The sequence below is a fragment of the Eretmochelys imbricata genome, chromosome 7, assembly GCF_965152235.1.
Source record: "Eretmochelys imbricata isolate rEreImb1 chromosome 7, rEreImb1.hap1, whole genome shotgun sequence".
In the NCBI taxonomy this organism is placed as follows: Eukaryota; Metazoa; Chordata; order Testudines; family Cheloniidae; genus Eretmochelys; species Eretmochelys imbricata.
This window is the reverse complement of record NC_135578.1, coordinates 81,069,480-81,086,771: the sequence shown is the minus strand read 5'-3', so window position 1 is coordinate 81,086,771 and position 17,292 is coordinate 81,069,480. Positions and strand designations below refer to the sequence as shown.

Here is a 17,292-nt window from a genome sequence, read left to right as displayed (position 1 = left end):
CTAGCCTCCCGGGCCAGGAGCTCAAGGGCCAGGCAGGACAGTCCCGTGGGCCGGAGGGGCCGTAGTTTTCCCACCTCTGCCCTAGATATAGTAATTAAGTGTCTGGTTATAGTCTGTGGATTAATTCTAAATGCAAAATTTTTATGTTTTTATTTGCTTCTCTAATCATTCAGTTTTTAAAAATACTGTAGCTAAATATTTTTGCTGGTTCAGAGAAGAATAATTAATGCAGACACTAATGCTGCTTTTTACTCTTAATTATTGCTACCTTTGTGCATTGCTGTCATAGGACATCAACCATGGATTAACTGAGGTAAGATTGGTTGTAATCTGGCTTCCTTTTCAGAGTGTAAGGAAATCAGAAATTTTGATTAAGATCTATTTCTGTCAAGGATTAATTTTAGAGTATTAGATGTAAGTAAGACTTTACAATTTGTGTGGGTATAGTCAGAAAAATGTCTTCAGAAAATTGTTCTATATTAACTAATCAGGTTGGATATAGAAGTCATTGATGGAGTGTAAATATAAGGCCTTGTCTATACTACACAGTTTTATTGGCAAAAGGCAGCTTTTGTCGACAAATCAATGGAGGTGTACACTCTACAATGCTACTTTTGGCAACAAAACACTCCCATTTTGCCGACAAAATAAAATCACCTCAACGAGAAGCATAGAACTTTTTGCAGCAAAGTTAGAGCAACAAAACGTCAGTCTAGTCACTGTGTTCCTTATGTTGCCATAACTGGCCTCCAGGAGGTATCCCACGATGCCCACGGTGACCTCTGCTCACTGTTTTGAACTCCACTACCCTGTATCCCGCTACACAGGCATGCAGTCCTCCCCTTTCAAAGCCCTAGGAAGTATTGAAATTCTTCAGCGTGGAGAGCTCACATAGCTACAGCCCAGCTGAGCATGCCAGCTTCCACAGCGAATGCAGTCCTGCCTGGACTACAGCGGAGGTGGGGGATCATCTTGACCTGTGGGGAGAGGAGGCTGGGGGAGTACTCTGAGGGAATCACAGAATCAAAACGTTAACTCTGAATCCTGCTCTTCTTAGCACTAGGAACGCAGCATGCAGGCAGGGCAGGCTGCTGCTTGGGGATGGGGGAAGAGACGCAGGGAGGCAGGGTCTGATATTGAGGATGTCCCATTCCCCCTGCCTCAGGATTCATTGCTTTCAGCTGCTGTCTGAACTTAGAGACAGGATGCTGACACATTCACCCTCCCCCAACACACACACTTCCTCAGCACATGCTCTGTCTCTCTCACATACGCACTCCTCCTCTCACACACTCTTCCAACATGCAGCCTCTCTCTTTCTCATACCCCCCACACTCCCTGTCACGCACACTCCCCCCCCCCCCTTACTTCAGTTGAAGAGGGGCTGGCAATCTAGTAGAATGCTCCTGGAATGATGAGATTGAGAAACCTGCATAATTTGATGCTGTACCTGCTCCATGAGGCATTGCAAACCCTTCCCAAAGCACCCTGCAGCAAGCTGCACAGTGGGATAGCTACCCACTGTGCACTGCTCTTTGTTGATGCCAGAGCTGCTATTGTGGATGCACTCTGCTGACAGAAGGAGCATAGTGTGGACATGCAACAGTGGTTTAATTAAAGCGGTGGCTGTATGTCGGGATAACTTGCATTGACAAAACTCTGTAGTGTAGACATGGCCTAAAACACTTTTAAAACTGTAAGCAGTGCAAGCTCAAAGTTAGGATCTGTAACCAAAATATCTTCTAACCTCATACCTATATCAATAATAAAGATTTAGAAATGATCTAACTGTTTTGTTGATGAAACATAAGAGAATTCAAAAATCCACTCCCTTTCTCACAGCGGTATTGGCCCTGCACTGACCAGTAAAATCTTTTGTCAATAAAGCAGATATATTGATTGAGAGAGAACCATGTTTACAGTCCTATTTTTTTCTGACTATAACCACGCTTTTTAAGTACGATATGATAACTCTGTGCACTAATATTTTACTTTTTGGTTCTAGCTAACAGAAAATCCAGTTACAATTTGCACATACCCTTTTGTGTTCGATGCACAGGCAAAGACTACACTCTTGCAAACAGACGCTGTCTTACAAATGCAGGTGAGTTTTTTAAAATACCCAAAAAGGACTAACATCTATCAACTATTTTGAGATCTAGTTTTTTTCTTCCTACTTTTGTACAAGTAATTTGCATGATATACATTTGGGGTAGTTTACTTTTCTCCCCCTTTTTAATGTTTTGAACCTGGTTGAAATTGTATTATTTGGTAATCTGTGTAAATTATTCTCTTTTGTAGCAACTTCTCTCCTTTTCAGTAGTTAAGTGGCACTTTTTTACCAACCAACTGATTGCTTATCTCAAACTGTAATAGGTATGGTCTTACCTACATCTGCAATGCAATGGGAGAGAGCCAAGGCTTGGAAATAGTTTTAAATGTATTTTTTGTGGAAAGGTGGGACTGAATTTCTAAATCCGGAAAAATTGTTGCAATATGGAGATTTCATTTTTTAATGTTGATCATCATTGGTTCTTTCCCTATTTGCTGCCATCAAATTACATACTTGCTATTTTTAGTTATTTCAGTTTTGCAATAATATGGATAAAGCTAATTCATAAATATAATGGTTTGTAAAACGTACCCTATATTGTGTCCTTTTATTTCTAAGCATGAGTTATGTTCACCTAACCATATCAGTTAAGCATTGGAAGTCCTTGTTTCTATCTGAACAACACTGAAACGTGTGATGTGATGAAAAATTGTTCAACAATTGGTATTCTGTATAATACATACCTGCACAGCTGTTATAAAGGAGTCATGAATTATGAAAATCACATGTATAAAGGGGACAGAGTGAGTGAAAGAAAAATAAAAGCAAATGACTGAAATAATAGTTCCAAACTCTCTGACTACTTGAACTGCTCCCCATCCTCCCCATGCCCATTTTCATATTGCCTGCTTACAGTGATAAGAACCTATGTCTTGAAGCTGAAGATGCACTCTTGCTGAAAAATACTAATGCCTGTAATCACAATAAGTTAATAAATACAATTTTGAATGTGTTGTCAAAGCTTGTATTCACCACTGATACTCAAAAAATCAACAATTGTTATGTGAACAGAAAAATAAATGGAAATTCAAGGAAAATGTTCATCCTATGTCTGTGTCCATTTACAGAATAGCTTATGTTAATGATCTCTTTTAGTAGATATTTGGCAAGCTTTTAGGAACTCTGTGCCATAATCAAAATACTCATGACAGTATTTTGTTTAATATGATTTTTCATGTTGAGGAGAAGGAAAGCAAATGAAAAGATTGTTAGACAGTGGAAGAAAATAAAACTGTAAACAAAACAGCTACGAGAAAAATATGAACAAATTTTACTCTGTGAAACCACTTCTTAATGCATATTTATGCCAGATTAATATTTACCTCCTCAACCTCCATTTGCCAGTTGTTTTCAATAGACCTTGGATGGGTTGTAGTGTGTGTTTGGCTTTTTCTGTTATGCAAAAGTTTTTAATTGTTTAAAAACAGTAATTTAACCCTTACGGAACTGTTGAACAGCACTGTTGAATTTCTTGGTGCTACAAGGAAGCATATTTGGTGAGGTTAAAGGGATGTAAAGTGTGCTAAACCTAAAATTGTGGCTCCCAGGTATGTATGCTAAATAAATACATTGATAGAAGCTCTTAAATGTTGGCTTTTTCATGCACGCAGTGTTAGTTGTCGTCATTATTACTATTACTAAGGCTTTTACTTGGTTTTTCCCAGATGGCTGTTGACCAGGCTCACAGACAGAATTTCTCATCTATTTTTCTCCCTGTATTTGAATCTGTCAATCCTTGTCTAATATTAGTGGTGCGCAGAGACAATATTGTAGGAGATGCTATGGAAGTCCTAAGGAAAACGAAGAATGTAGATTACAAGAAACCACTCAAGGTATAGCCATTTTATACTGCTTAAATTCCCTTAATCTAACATTAAATCAGATCATAATTTTTATTTGAGTAGCTATTATACTTTAAAAAAAATTCAGTATATTTTTAGATTAAATGTAATTTGTTTTGCATATCCTTTTTATATTCTGTGCTAACTGAAGTGCCCATTTCAGGTTATTTTTGTAGGGGAAGAAGCTGTTGATGCAGGAGGTGTTCGCAAAGAATTTTTCTTGCTCATCATGAGAGAGTTGCTTGATCCCAAATATGGAATGTTTAGGTACTATGAAGAGTCCAGACTCATCTGGTTCTCTGACAAGGTATGCTTTACTGTGCAGTGAATGAATCCTCTTTTGACTCATAGTGGACTGCACTAGATTTCTAAGGAAATATTTCTAGAGAAGCCGAATAAAATGGCCACAAAGGAGATTCACTCCTCTTACCATTGGGTTAAAAACCTCCCCCCTTCATCACACGTTGTGCTAAGATTCTGCCATTCCCCACTAATTCTCTCATAATCCTGACAAGTATAGAACCCAAAAATGCCAGGAAAAATAAGGTGGTACAGATAGCTGAAACTCCATAAAGCAGGATAGCAGAGAAAAGTAGGCAACATCATGTCTGACAAATTCCTTTCCCTTATGTAGCCTTGTGTATGGAGCTTATGTAGACAGTGAAGTCGAGAGACCTGGCTTGTGTTCCTGCTCTGTTGTTAACGAAGTGTGTGAGCAAGTCACTAAAGCCCAAATTTTCAAGTTTTCACCAGTTTGTTGCCTCTGTTTTTGGATATAGAAGTTGAAATCCAGTCACACTGCAATCAAAACATTAGGGTAACTGCCTTTTGATAGTAGGTCTAGAGAGGTCAATAATGGACGTGGCTTATATTTTTAAGTGGAAATTTTCTATCATGACCCTAATTTTCAAAGGATTGAGTAATCAAATTTCAGTCCATTAAAAGCACCGTTCTATTGGAATACTTCAACACATTTGACACTGCAAGAATCCCCCAGAAGCTCAATAAGTGCTGAGTGAAACAAACAAGTTGCTCATGTCCATTCCATTACCTGCTATCCTGCCCCTCTTGGAGTTGCCGGGAAGAAGGAACTGAGAGGGCATAGGGCCGGTGGTGCCTGATATACCGATGCAGAACATGGCACTCAAGGAGGCACCACAGCCAGCCTTACGGATACCGCTAAGGCAGAAGTCTCCCAACAACTGTGCGCGTGGGCACGTACACACCTAGAATGGAATGGACATGAGCAACACACCTTGAACAGTTACAAAAGTTTAGGTAACCGTTTTTTCTCCTTGGATTTCAGTCTTTCTCGACTGGTTTAAAAACTCACCTGTTTTAACAATATCTATGAAATAAGATTATATTTTTATTTATAGGAAATGTAAATGAAATAGAATATAAACCTATTAAAAATCTGAACAGTTTTTCTTTTTTTAAGTTTTTTAAGTTGACAAATGTTAACTCTTAACTCTTGTATTTTCTGTTCATCATAGACCTTTGAAGACAGTGACTTGTTCCATTTGATTGGTGTTGTCTGTGGGCTTGCAATATATAATTTTACTATTGTAGACCTTCATTTCCCCTTGGCTTTGTACAAGAAGCTGTTGAATAAGAAGCCTTCCCTAGATGACTTAAAAGAGTTAATGCCTGATGTTGGCAGGTGAGCTGATTATAAATAGAATGACAAGATAACCAGTGTATCATCTTTCTTATTAAATGCACAATGTAGCTTCCTGTAATGTACAAGGAATTGAATAAATAATATCTCAATAAATAGACAAAAAGCTCTAACTAGAATAATACAGTTAGGCTAAAAGTTGAGTTTGGATTTACACTACTGTTTTTTGACCCATAAACACATATTTCAGGTACTGAGATGAAGGATCAGGCTGCTATCATTCTGTTTCTCTCAGTACCCTGCCTCTTTTCTCATTCTGTGAGCCCTCTTGCTCCTTTCCAACTCCAAAATAAGAACCCTTTCACCTTGCTTCTAAAGTAGACAATTGGAAGCAAATTAGGCCGCCAGAAATGAAGGAAAAACAAGAAAATGTTCAATAAACTTTGTGCTGCATTACAACTGAAATGAAACATGAATCAGTGGAGGGTTTCTTAACTTTGCACTTCTGAATGCTAGTCATTTAAGTGAGAAATCCAAAGAAGATGACTGTAGACCAGTGGTTCCCAAATTTGTTCCGCCATTTGTGCAGGGAAAGCTCCTGGCAGGCCGGGCCAGTTTGTTTACCTGCCGCGTCTGCAGGGTCGGGTCCACAAGGGGCTTTCCCTGCACAAGCGGTGGAACAAGTTTGGGAACCACTGCTGTAGAAAGATATAGGACTGACAAAATACTGAGAACACTTACTCAACATATGTTAATTTTTCAATGCATCAAGATGAAGACTAAATTCATTGTTTTGCAGAAGTATGCAGCAGTTACTGGACTACCCAGAAGATGACATAGAGGAGACATTTTGTCTCAACTTTACAGTAAGCTTTTGAATTTTTTTAAAGTATTTTACGTGTAGCTTTAACTATCCATTATGATTGCCTCTAGCAGAATATATGTTACCAAAACCACTAGCTGCTCTCCTATTAGAAGTTTGCATTCAGTTGGTATTTTAATGTTAAGCTGATTGTGAACCACTGCCCAGGGCTGAGGGCAGGTCTACACTACAGCACTACATTGGTGCAGCTGCGCCTCTGTAGGGTATCTGGTGAAGGCATGCTATGCTGACAGGAGAGTACTCTCCCGTTGGCATAATTACTCCACCTCGTCAAGAAGCGTAAGCTACATCAGTGGGAGATCTCCTGCCAATATATCACCTGTGTGAGCAGCACAAAACTTGCGTCTTTCGGGGAGAGGGTGCTTTTTTGCACCCCTGAGCAACATAAGTTAGATCGACTTAGGCGGTAGTGTAGACCTGCCCTGTGCTGAGGGAAATGGTCTTTTGGAACAGTAGATTAAGTGTACTCTGCATTTTACTTTTAAACAGATCACTGTGGAAAATTTTGGAACAACAGAAGTAAAAGAGCTGGTTCCCAAAGGTGCTGACGTTCCTGTGGTCAAACAAAATAGGTAAATGAATTATAATGGTGCAGGTGTAGTGGTCAGGTAGTGCTTCAATTTTAGCCTGTTTCAGAAAGGTATATCTAGACTGCTAAACATAACTTGCTCTGATCCAGAAATTAGCATATTTGGTGGGGGGGGAAGCTTTTATTTAACGTGATTAATTCTTCCAGCTGCTGAGAACATAATTCTTTCTGTAATTTATTAGTTGCTATTTGAAGTATGTTGTTTCAACTCGAATTTTTAACTTGAAAGCTATGTAGGGCCCATTTAGACAGTTCTCTTCATTTTATAAGGTTAGGTTGTTTGCTAAATACACCTCCCTAGGGAAGACAACTCATCTCTCTTAATAATGGTCATAGACTGCTAAATGGTTAACGTAAACAAAACTGCACTGATCTGCAAGGAACTTGAGTATAATTAGAATTTGCTGAGTAGCAATCAAAGCCTCCTTTTTTATGCAGTCTTTTAGCCTCCCCCAATTTGGGAAAGGTAATTCTGGGGACATCTTTTCCCTTTGCAGAAAAGTTGAATGAGTCTGATGGTAAGGATCTTGTAACATTCTCAGGCAGAGATTTTTGTCATTGAAGTGATGGATTCTATTACTTCTCTTTAAAACAAACTTTTTTTTATTAATTCCCATTCCACTCCTTTCAGTGTATTGGCAGATGGCGATGGCACCACTTTTCCCTTTGTTGAGGGCCCTGACTTAGTTACCAGCAATTTTTTTTTGCCCCCTGTCCATTCTCTCTCGCTCCTTCCCCTCGCGCATATTTTTGTTTGTTCTTTTTTCCCCTTGGCTTTTTTGTGTATTTTCATTTTGCTTTAGTTTTTCTTTTTTGCATGCTCCTGTTTTTGCTTCCTTTTCATGGACAGGTGGAGCAGAGAACATGTTCCTTGAGACCATGACGTGCTTATAGCTGAACTGAGGTTGTGAGGACAGGGAAAATATGGTTGGCTGGGCAGATTGCTGCTTGAGCCTATAGTATTTAGTCCTTTCTGTGCCTGCTGACTCAGGAGAACAACAGTATCAGATATCCCATCCTGGACTCTCTTGACCTCATAGCTTGATATTTGGATGGGTGTCAGACTTAGAGCATTCATTCAAACTATTCATAATCACAGCAGAAAATGTTATCAAACCAAATAGAGGTGTCCCTCCCCCCCCCGCTCCCCTCCCCCTCTGTCTCTGGGTGCAACAGAACCAATTATAATCAGGGCCAGCAGGTCTTGCTTCTATTTTAGACTGTGTTGTCACTGTCAAGACAAATCTTTCCGTTAGCTTGCTGTGAATCCGGCTAGAAGTAATCAGTACATTCCATTTGCCAGTAGATGACTCTTCTATTTTTACTCACCCAGTAACAACCAAATTCCTAAAGAGTCTGACTAGGATTTCCCCACCAGTAGTGAAGCCAGCGCCACAGTGGGATCTTACTCTCATACTTTCAACACTTAACAGGCCATCTTTCAAACCGATGGCCATGTTCTTGATGTCCCATCTTCTATGAAGGGTGCCTTCCGGAAGACCATTACATTGGCCAGGAGAAAAGGGGAGCTGGAGGCCCTCATGGTCTACCTGCCATACACATACATTTCATAAAGAGAAGGTATCCCTTTGCCTCCTCCCAAATTCATCCTGTAGGTAACTTCCGAGGTCTGCATAAACCAGTTGATTTGCTTTACTGGTATTCTTTGCCTCATGCCTCCAGCAAGTAGAGGAGACTTGGTTCTCTCGACATCAGATGAGCATTGGCATTCTACCTGCAAAGAGCGAAATCATTTAGAAAATAACCTAGATTATTTGTTGCTATAGCAGAGTGAGCATGGGGACAAGCGATATCTGCGCAGAGACTCTTTAAGTGAATTTCTGTCTGTATCCTGCTCTGCTGTCAGTTGGTGCATCTCCCTCCTCCAGATGGGTTGAGGGCCCTTTCCACTAGAGCACAGACAACCTCAGTGGCATTTCTTTAAGAAGTCCCTCTGCTAGACATTTGTAAGGGAGCAACCTGGAATTCCATCTGCACTTTCAAGAAGTATTATGCGTTGCTACAAGCCTCTTCTGCTGATGCAGCCTCTGGAATTGCAGTGTTACAGGCATCTGTACTCCTGCATCCTCATACCTCCCTTCCTATTTGACTACTGCTTGCCAGTCACCCACCTGTGAAATACTCATAGGGACCAGCATTCTCACCTGTCACTAGAGGTTCTTTGAGATGTGTGGTCCAGATCCATATACCACTACTTGCCTTCCTTCCCCTCTGCTTCAGACACTACTGGATTTGTAGTAGAGAAGGAACTGGAGAGGTAGTTGCTCTGCACCTCCCCATGTACCACTGGTATCGAGCACAAGGCGGTCCAGGGTGCAGGCACAGACCAACAGACATTATTTTCAAGATTTTCTGGTCTGAGATGCATGTGCTTGTATACCCATGTGTAGAATACAGATAGAGACCACACATTTTGAAAAAATCTCCAGTTACAGGTGAGTAGCCTCCTTCTTCTTTTTTTTTTTTTTTTCTTTAAATTCTTGGCTGATAGTAAAGGATCACTATGGTGCTGCCAGTATTTGTGGGATTTCATTGTTAAGGAAGTACCTGTTGTTTCATGAAGATGTCTATTCACTTTTTTTGTTTTCCTGCTTAATTGTTGTATATTTACATGAATTGGAAGCATGCCAAGAGATTCAGGTACTGCCTGAAGTGTACTGGGAAGGTGTGTGCCTTATCAATAATTGTTAGTACTGATTATCATCTGACACTGACAGTGTTTTAAGAGTTTTTTTTCAGTCCTCTATCATTTAGCACCCTTTATTTTCCTTTGTATGGCAATCTCAATTACAATCTTAATAATATTGTGAATATTGCAGCAACATTACCTAGCAAAAGGTAGCATTGTAAAAATTTGCATGGCAACCACCCAAACAAATGCCAGGCTGTTTGCAAGGTGCATTCAAATGATCCTTCTGAGATAAATGATGACCCTGATAAAACATAAAAATACTATGGATTTCCCTGAAGAAAATGTATTGGTAATCTGCTAACAGAAATAATGGCAGCATGATTGAACCACTTAATGCTGACTAGACTGGTGTAAAAATATTCTCAGTCAAAAGTAAACTAGTAAGTTATTGGGTTTTTGCCATGTGTACTTGAGTGCAAACATTTCAAGTATCTTGCCTGAAATGTTCATGCTCGTTAGTAACAAGGAGTAGTTCTCTTAGTCAAACTATTTTCCCTAACCGTAATTAACCCTTTCTGTCTGACCCAGACACTATACAGAACGTAAGATGTCCATGAGAGTTATGAATTTGTCTTCCAACACTGAGCATACACAATCATTCCCTAAAACTGAAAATAATCCTTTTTAGTAAAGGAACAACAGTGACTTGAATAATTAGTTTCAGACCACTGTACTGTGAATCAGCATTTTAAGAGGCAGTGCAAGTCTCCTGAAGAGCCAATTCATTGTGGAGGGTACAAATAATTAAAAGGCTCATGTTGTCTGAAATTCATTATTTAATGTTCTTTGTCCAGTCCATACTCTCTGTTTTGGGAAGAATTGAATTCATGCTCTGCTCATGGTCAAAGGATCTTCATTGTGGCCATAGCAAAGACCATAGGCAGAAAACAGTATCTTAAAAATTAGTATTTTGTGCTAAGTTGAGCATTGATTTATTTGTAGAAGAATGGTGCTTAAATATCTTCAGTTTTTTAAAATGTGTTTGCTTTTGTCTTCACTCTACAGGCAAGAATTTGTAGATGCCTATGTGGATTATATCTTCAGTAAATCAGTGGCTTCCTTATTTGATGCATTCCATGCAGGCTTTCATAAGGTGTGTGGTGGTAAAGTTCTTCAGCTCTTCCAGCCCAGTGAGCTGCAGGCGATGGTGATTGGGAACACAAATTATGATTGGAAAGAACTGGAGAAGGTAAGTGCTAGTTTAGTTAGAGTACATTAAATTGGTATACATTTAAAATGCAAAAGCAAAACACTTGATGGTATTGCCTCTCCAGCACTTCCTGCCCCCACATTCCTATGCTGAAGTTAAGCTTTCCAGTTTCCCTAAAGATGAGGTAACAGAATTTTGCTAACAGTAAATGGAGTCTCTTTAATTTCTACAGATTCATCCTCACCCTTAATGTTTCATATCTGATCTCTCTCTAAAATCTCTTGGACAAACGTTGTGGAGAACTGAGAGAGAACCATATATATTAAATTTTTAAGGGGAAAAAGTTAACAAAAAATATGTTTAATACATGAACTTTTGTGTTCAAAGAATTTAAGTTTAAGGGTCTCTGGTGGGTTCACACATCTCTTGTTTGAATGATAGTTCCATCTACTCCAAAAACCATCACAGAGCTCCATTTACTGGCAGGTGACCTAGATGTGAGTTCTGTTGTTGGGTTTTTTTTATAGTGCCCCTTATTATCTAGACACACAAACCATTAGGAATTTTCCTTATTATAATATGCAACACATTAGTCAACAAGTGGCCAAATATATTTTAGTGCATGGGTGTGATGACAAGGTTGTGTAGTCCAAAACAAGTTATATATTCTGAATTACTTTTGTGTGTTGCCTTATGAAGTCATGCAGGCAGAAAGGAACTTATAAAACACCTGGATAAACATTTTAAAATATTTTAAACTGAAAAAAGGTCCATTTCGTTTTTTGGACTATAAATCCTTAAAACATCTTCTGGACATTACACAAGTTCCATTTGTGTTGTTTGGTATCACAAGAACCCTGCTGTGTGGAATTTCCTTCCTATTCCAGTGCCATTCATTTTCTTTTCTTTCAAGTCTCTCCCTATAAATCCACAAATACTAATCCATGCCATTAATGAATGGGGACAGTAGTTTTGTAGTATTAAAAACAATAGCTCTAATATAGAACCTTCCACTAGCTCTCCTAGTTCATTTTGTGTGTTTTGGTGATGAAGAGGTGCCTATCCCTGAACTCTGTGTACCATGGCTGAGAACAGTAGATGTTAACAAGTAGTAATACACCTATATTTCATAGACTTCTCATGTGATGCTACAAATCCTGCTTATATTGGATAAAGTAATAGAAAAAGACACCCAGTTTTAGTGTTCAGTGTAGTAATGTATACTTTATTGGGAAGGCATTAGGATTTTTGTTTAGAAGCTAGGATTTTTCAGTAAATGCACACAAGAAATTTCTTAACTTTCAGAAGGATCCCAAAGTCCTTTGAGTCACTGTACATCCACTACTGAAATGCGGTGGTGATTAAACAATGTTACTGTGTACAGTCAATAAATAATAATGTATTCAACTGAAAGTGCAAGAGGCATTTATATAGGCAGAGTGTAAATACCCTGATTAGAATTTACTGGTGATAGAATCATTTTAGTGGTAGGATGTTAACTGGTATCCAGTGTGGGGAAAAAACATTATCTTTAGAGGTAAAAACATAAAGTAAACTTTGGTGAAAAAAATAAAAATGCATATAGAACAATGACATTTGTAGTTTTGAATAACTCAGTAGCAATGTGTTGTCGCTTTCTACATACAGTATTTACATATTCAGAGTGTCCTGATATTTTGTGAATTTGACTAATACTCACATGTTTTGGTCACTTCAGAACACAGAATATAAAGGAGAATATTGGGCAGACCATCCTACAATTAAAATCTTTTGGGATGTTTTTCACGAATTACCACTGGAAAAGAAAAAGCAGTTTCTGTGTAAGTATTTGAAACTAGTCTACGGAAATAAGAAACCTAGTAGGATTACTGTAGCTTGATGGTTTTCTAGAAGGGGACAAAACAAATTATACCTAATTTTAATAACTAATAATTATATCTACCTACTTTTTAAGGTGAATGCATCATGGGAGTTTTTGTCAATAACTTTGTGTGTGAGTCTTGTAAGGTCACAAAAGGGTTGAGTTGTGGGGCTCTGGGTTGGTATTTGGATGGCTGTGGTCACGTTTGGTTAGTTGTTGGGTAGTCACCAACGGCAACCAATCTATTGTACTTCATTAGTTGGTGAGTGGATGGTAGACAATGATAATCGTGTAGCTTGTTCTGGATTTCCTTATTTGAATGACCCTTTAATCACTTCATAGTGGCCAACAGGGTAGAGCAGCACTGCCATGCACTTTGGTATTTATTTATTTATTTATTTTAATATGTAAGCCATGGCATTCACCACTGGATTCACCAAGTCTTGATAAGTGGTTTTATTTTGGGTGGTGGATAGCCTGGTTAATTCAGACTGTTCTCATTGCTTTGCTGATGCAAGTACCTCCCCAGTGAAGAAATTTCAGGTTACTTTACAGAAAAAAATCAAGCACATTCCGATAGAACTGTTTACACACTTCTCTCTCCTCATGCAGTATTGCTACAGCTGTGACCAGTTGAAGTGCTCGCTTTGGAGCACCTGTGGTTTTGTAGCGGAGCTCTCAGCAGGACATTTTTCAAGAAAGCCCTTGTTGATTTCCCCATTCACTTAATGATCTATAATAGTCCAGATTTGTTGCTCTTCATAATATGTTGCAGTGCTCAACTTTTTGAACAGGTTCTTGGGGAAATCTGAGGTGGCTGGATTATTATTCATGGCAGTCAGTAAACTTAAAATAATCGCAAACGGCTGAAATCCCCAATCTCATTTGTCCAATAAATCTAGGAATTTTGTACATCCCGGAATAGGCTCCTTTTCATTACCTCCAAGACTTACTTTTTTCTTAGGTGGAAATATAATTTGATATCACTTGATTGTAAACGCTAAAAGATTGTAGCTATAGGCGAATAATGGAAAACCTATCCAATAATTTCCTTTCTGCTTGTAGTATCTACCACAGTTTTGCTACGTGTTAGCTATTTCTCTCCGGTGTGCAGTTTTGGAGGTGGTTCAAAGCTGCAGCACAGCTTGTTCTGACCCTTTCTCTGGCTGCTGCCAGATGATTCTTTCTAAAGCTGGGTAAAAACTTGTGGAAAATAGTGACAATAATTCCAATGTCAACCAAGTAACGACACACAGAAGACCTTGCTTATAAGGTAATGTATACAAATAAAATGTTGATCATCAGCTGATGAGCAATCCAGGATGGGTAGAACTGTGCGGGAGACATAGCTAGCAGAAAGAAACTTACTGGATAAGAGACTTTCCATTCTGCAGCCCAGAATCTTCCGCAGTTCTGCTATGCAAGGGTAGGGGAGGGTAAGAAAACAAACAAAAGGAATGAGGGGGGGAAGCCCCTCCTTTTTTACAGCATTGCTCAAGCAGCAAGGTTATTACTGGAACACTGCCTCCAGCACCTTCCTGCCAAAGGAGGCCTCTTCAGAAGGTTAAGTCCAGTCTACAACATCTGATAAAGATGTTAACCAGTGACCATGTTGCTGCTTTGGAGATCTCTGTGATGGAAGCACGTGCTCTTTCGGCCCACAAGGTTGCGATTGGTCTTGTGGAGTGCACCTTGATTCTTTCTGGGACAGGAACATTGGCTGCCTTGTATGTCTCATCAATATGTAGTTTGATCCGTCTAGCAAGGAGAGCTTGGAGACTGAATCCTTGAGACTCTGGATGGAAGGAGATAAGCAGAACGCCTGACTTCCTTGTGGGTTCTGTATGCTTTGCTTTTCTGACATCTAAAGTGTGCCACAGCTTCTCAGTTAGGTACTGTGGCTTCAGACATAATGGGAGGGACATTTCCCTGCAAGGCATGGAAAAGAGAGTTTACCTTTGGCAAGACCATTTCTGAATCCTTAGCACCACCTTACCATGAAACATGCAGTAAGTTTCATGCACAGATAAGGTGCCCATTCTGAAACTTGTCAGGCAGTTGTGATAGCCACCAGAAAATAGGTTTTGAGGGAGAGGTAAAATGGTTATGCAGAAATCAAGTCCAAAAGGATGAGTGGTTAGGGTTGTCAACACCCGGAGTAGATCCTATTCAGAAAAGATGAGTTTGACTGCTGGTTTGGCCAGTATGACTGCTCTGAGGAACCTGGATACCTGAGGGTTCTTGACCAGGGAGCCTGAATATCCTGCAAACAGTAAAATACTGAGGCCTACACCTGGCACATAATGATGCTTGGCTGAAGTTCCTTTATCATTCCTTCTTGAAGGAAGGCTAGAATAACTTGAATCCTGGGATGCTGTGAGTTTGCTCTGTGCTCTTGACAACGAAAGGCTGAATTTACTCCAGATGGATGGGTAGGCTTTTAGAGTGGAAGTTCTCCTAGAAGAGAGTGAAGTCCCTATCACTTTGTAAGATAGGCTGAGTATGGCTAATACTTCCCTTTTCAATAGCCAGGCTGTTAGATGAAGATGGTGTGGTCTGGATGGAAGAATGGTCCTTGGTAAAGAATGGTAGTTGCAGTGGAGGTTCCAGCTGTAGTTCTGTTAGGTTAGAGAACCAGGGTATCCCTGGCCAGTGTGGGAGTTAACACTTATCGTCTTTACATCCTCTGACCTTATGTTTGGATCATTTTCCCTGTGAGAGGAAAGGGTGGGAAAGCATATAGCAGGGCCTGTGGCCATCTGTGTGACAGAGCATCTGTCCTCCTAGAAAGAAAAGGAGGACTTGTGGCACCTTAGAGACTAACCAGTTTATTTGAGCATGAGCTTTCGTGAGCTACAGCTCACTTCATCGGATGCATACCGTGGAAACTGCAGCAGACATTATATACACACAGAGATCATGAAACAATACCTCCTCCCACCCCGCTGTCCTGCTGGTAATAGCTTATCTAAAGTGATCATCAAGTTGGGCCATTTCCAGCACAAATCCAGGTTTTCTCACCCTCCACCCCCCCACACACAAACTCACTCTCCTGCTGGTAATAGCCCATCCAAAGTGACAACTCTCTACACAATGTGCATGATAATCAAGGTGGGCCATTTCCTACACAAATCCAGGTTCTCTCACCCCCTCACCCCCCTCCAAAAACCACACACACAAACTCACTGTCCTGCTGGTAATAGCTCATCCAAAGTGACCACTCTCCCTACAATGTGCATGATAATCAAGGTGGGCCATTTCCAGCACAAATCCAGGCTTTCTCACCCCCCCACCCCCATACATACACAAACTCACTCTCCTGTGTGTGGGGGGGTGGAGGGTGAGAAAACCTGGATTTGTGCTGGAAATGGCCCAACTTGATGATCACTTTAGATAAGCTATTACCAGCAGGACAGTGGGGTGGGAGGAGGTATTGTTTCATGATCTCTGTGTGTATATAATGTCTGCTGCAGTTTCCACGGTATGCATCTGATGAAGTGAGCTGTAGCTCACGAAAGCTCATGCTCAAATAAATTGGTTAGTCTCTAAGGTGCCACAAGTACTGCTTTTCTTTTTGCAAATACAGACTAACACGGCTGTTACTCTGAAACCTGTCCTCCTAGACTTAGGGTCTGCTTCCCTGGTGAAGTATTTTGGCTGCTTTGTATTCTTGTGATTAGCCAACAGATCAACTGATTAAACTGAATGTCCTGTGAGATCAGGTTGAAGATTTCCTGATTTTAGGCACAATTTTGAGTTGCTGACATTGTGCTGGCTGAGCCAGTCTGCCTTTTGGTTCAGTTCCCCTTGTATGTGGATTGCCTTTAAGGAGAAGAGAGTCATTTCTGCCCATTCCATTTTCTCCACCACTTCTGCATGTAGAGCTGCAGTCCTTGTCCCTCCTTGGTTGTTTTATATATGTAGCTGTTGTCAGCCTGGGGACATGATTTCCATCCACGTGGCTCTTGAATCTTGGAAGAGTTAGTTTGACTGCCCTGAGTTCAAGAGATAGATGCTGTAGTTCATTTGTCTGCGGTTTCAGATGCCTCATACCCTTCTAGGTCACAGATGTACTCCCCATCCCTTCATGCAGGCATCAGTGGTGAGAACCTACGGGTCTTGAAAGCATATGGAAAGAACCTTGAGGATGTTTCCCCAGACTTTCCACCATATCAGGGAGTTTGAGGACCTGTTTTGGACATGTAAGTGAAGTTGCCTGAGTTTGGGGGCGTAGTCCCATGTTTTCAGAAGAAAAGTGTGAAGGCACCTGGTGTGTGATTTTTGCCAATGGGTAACTCCTATGCATGAGACCAGGAGGCCCAGTAGCTGAGGGCAGGGAACAGTAGGTGAGCTCTTTCACTTGGCCAGTGTGGATATCAGATTCTGAATCTTCTGGAATCTGTTTACTGATTGGTACAGCTGTGCTGTTGAAGTATCTATTTCCACACCCAGATGAATTATTCTTGTTAAGGGGTTCAAGGAACTTTACTTCATGTTTATTATGAATCCGTGTGCTTGCAG

The 17,292-nt window shown here is 40.2% G+C and overlaps 1 protein-coding gene across 4 annotated transcripts in view; it reads left to right on the top strand.

The window, feature by feature from the left end:
• Positions 1-17,292, top strand: part of HERC4 (HECT and RLD domain containing E3 ubiquitin protein ligase 4) — a 73,793-nt gene that overhangs the window by 50,011 nt on the left and 6,490 nt on the right. For all 4 annotated transcript variants that reach the window (XR_013346642.1, XM_077821711.1, XM_077821712.1 and 1 more), the window contains 8 exons: positions 2,006-2,104; positions 3,778-3,945; positions 4,118-4,261; positions 5,451-5,617; positions 6,375-6,441; positions 6,948-7,030; positions 10,766-10,949; positions 12,628-12,730. Coding sequence is in view for 3 of the 4 variants with exons in the window: in XM_077821711.1 (XP_077677837.1) it covers positions 2,006-2,104; positions 3,778-3,945; positions 4,118-4,261; positions 5,451-5,617; positions 6,375-6,441; positions 6,948-7,030; positions 10,766-10,949; positions 12,628-12,730 (1,015 nt within the window). In the remaining variant the exon portion in view is untranslated. The remainder of the gene's footprint in view (positions 1-2,005; positions 2,105-3,777; positions 3,946-4,117; positions 4,262-5,450; positions 5,618-6,374; positions 6,442-6,947; positions 7,031-10,765; positions 10,950-12,627; positions 12,731-17,292) is intronic.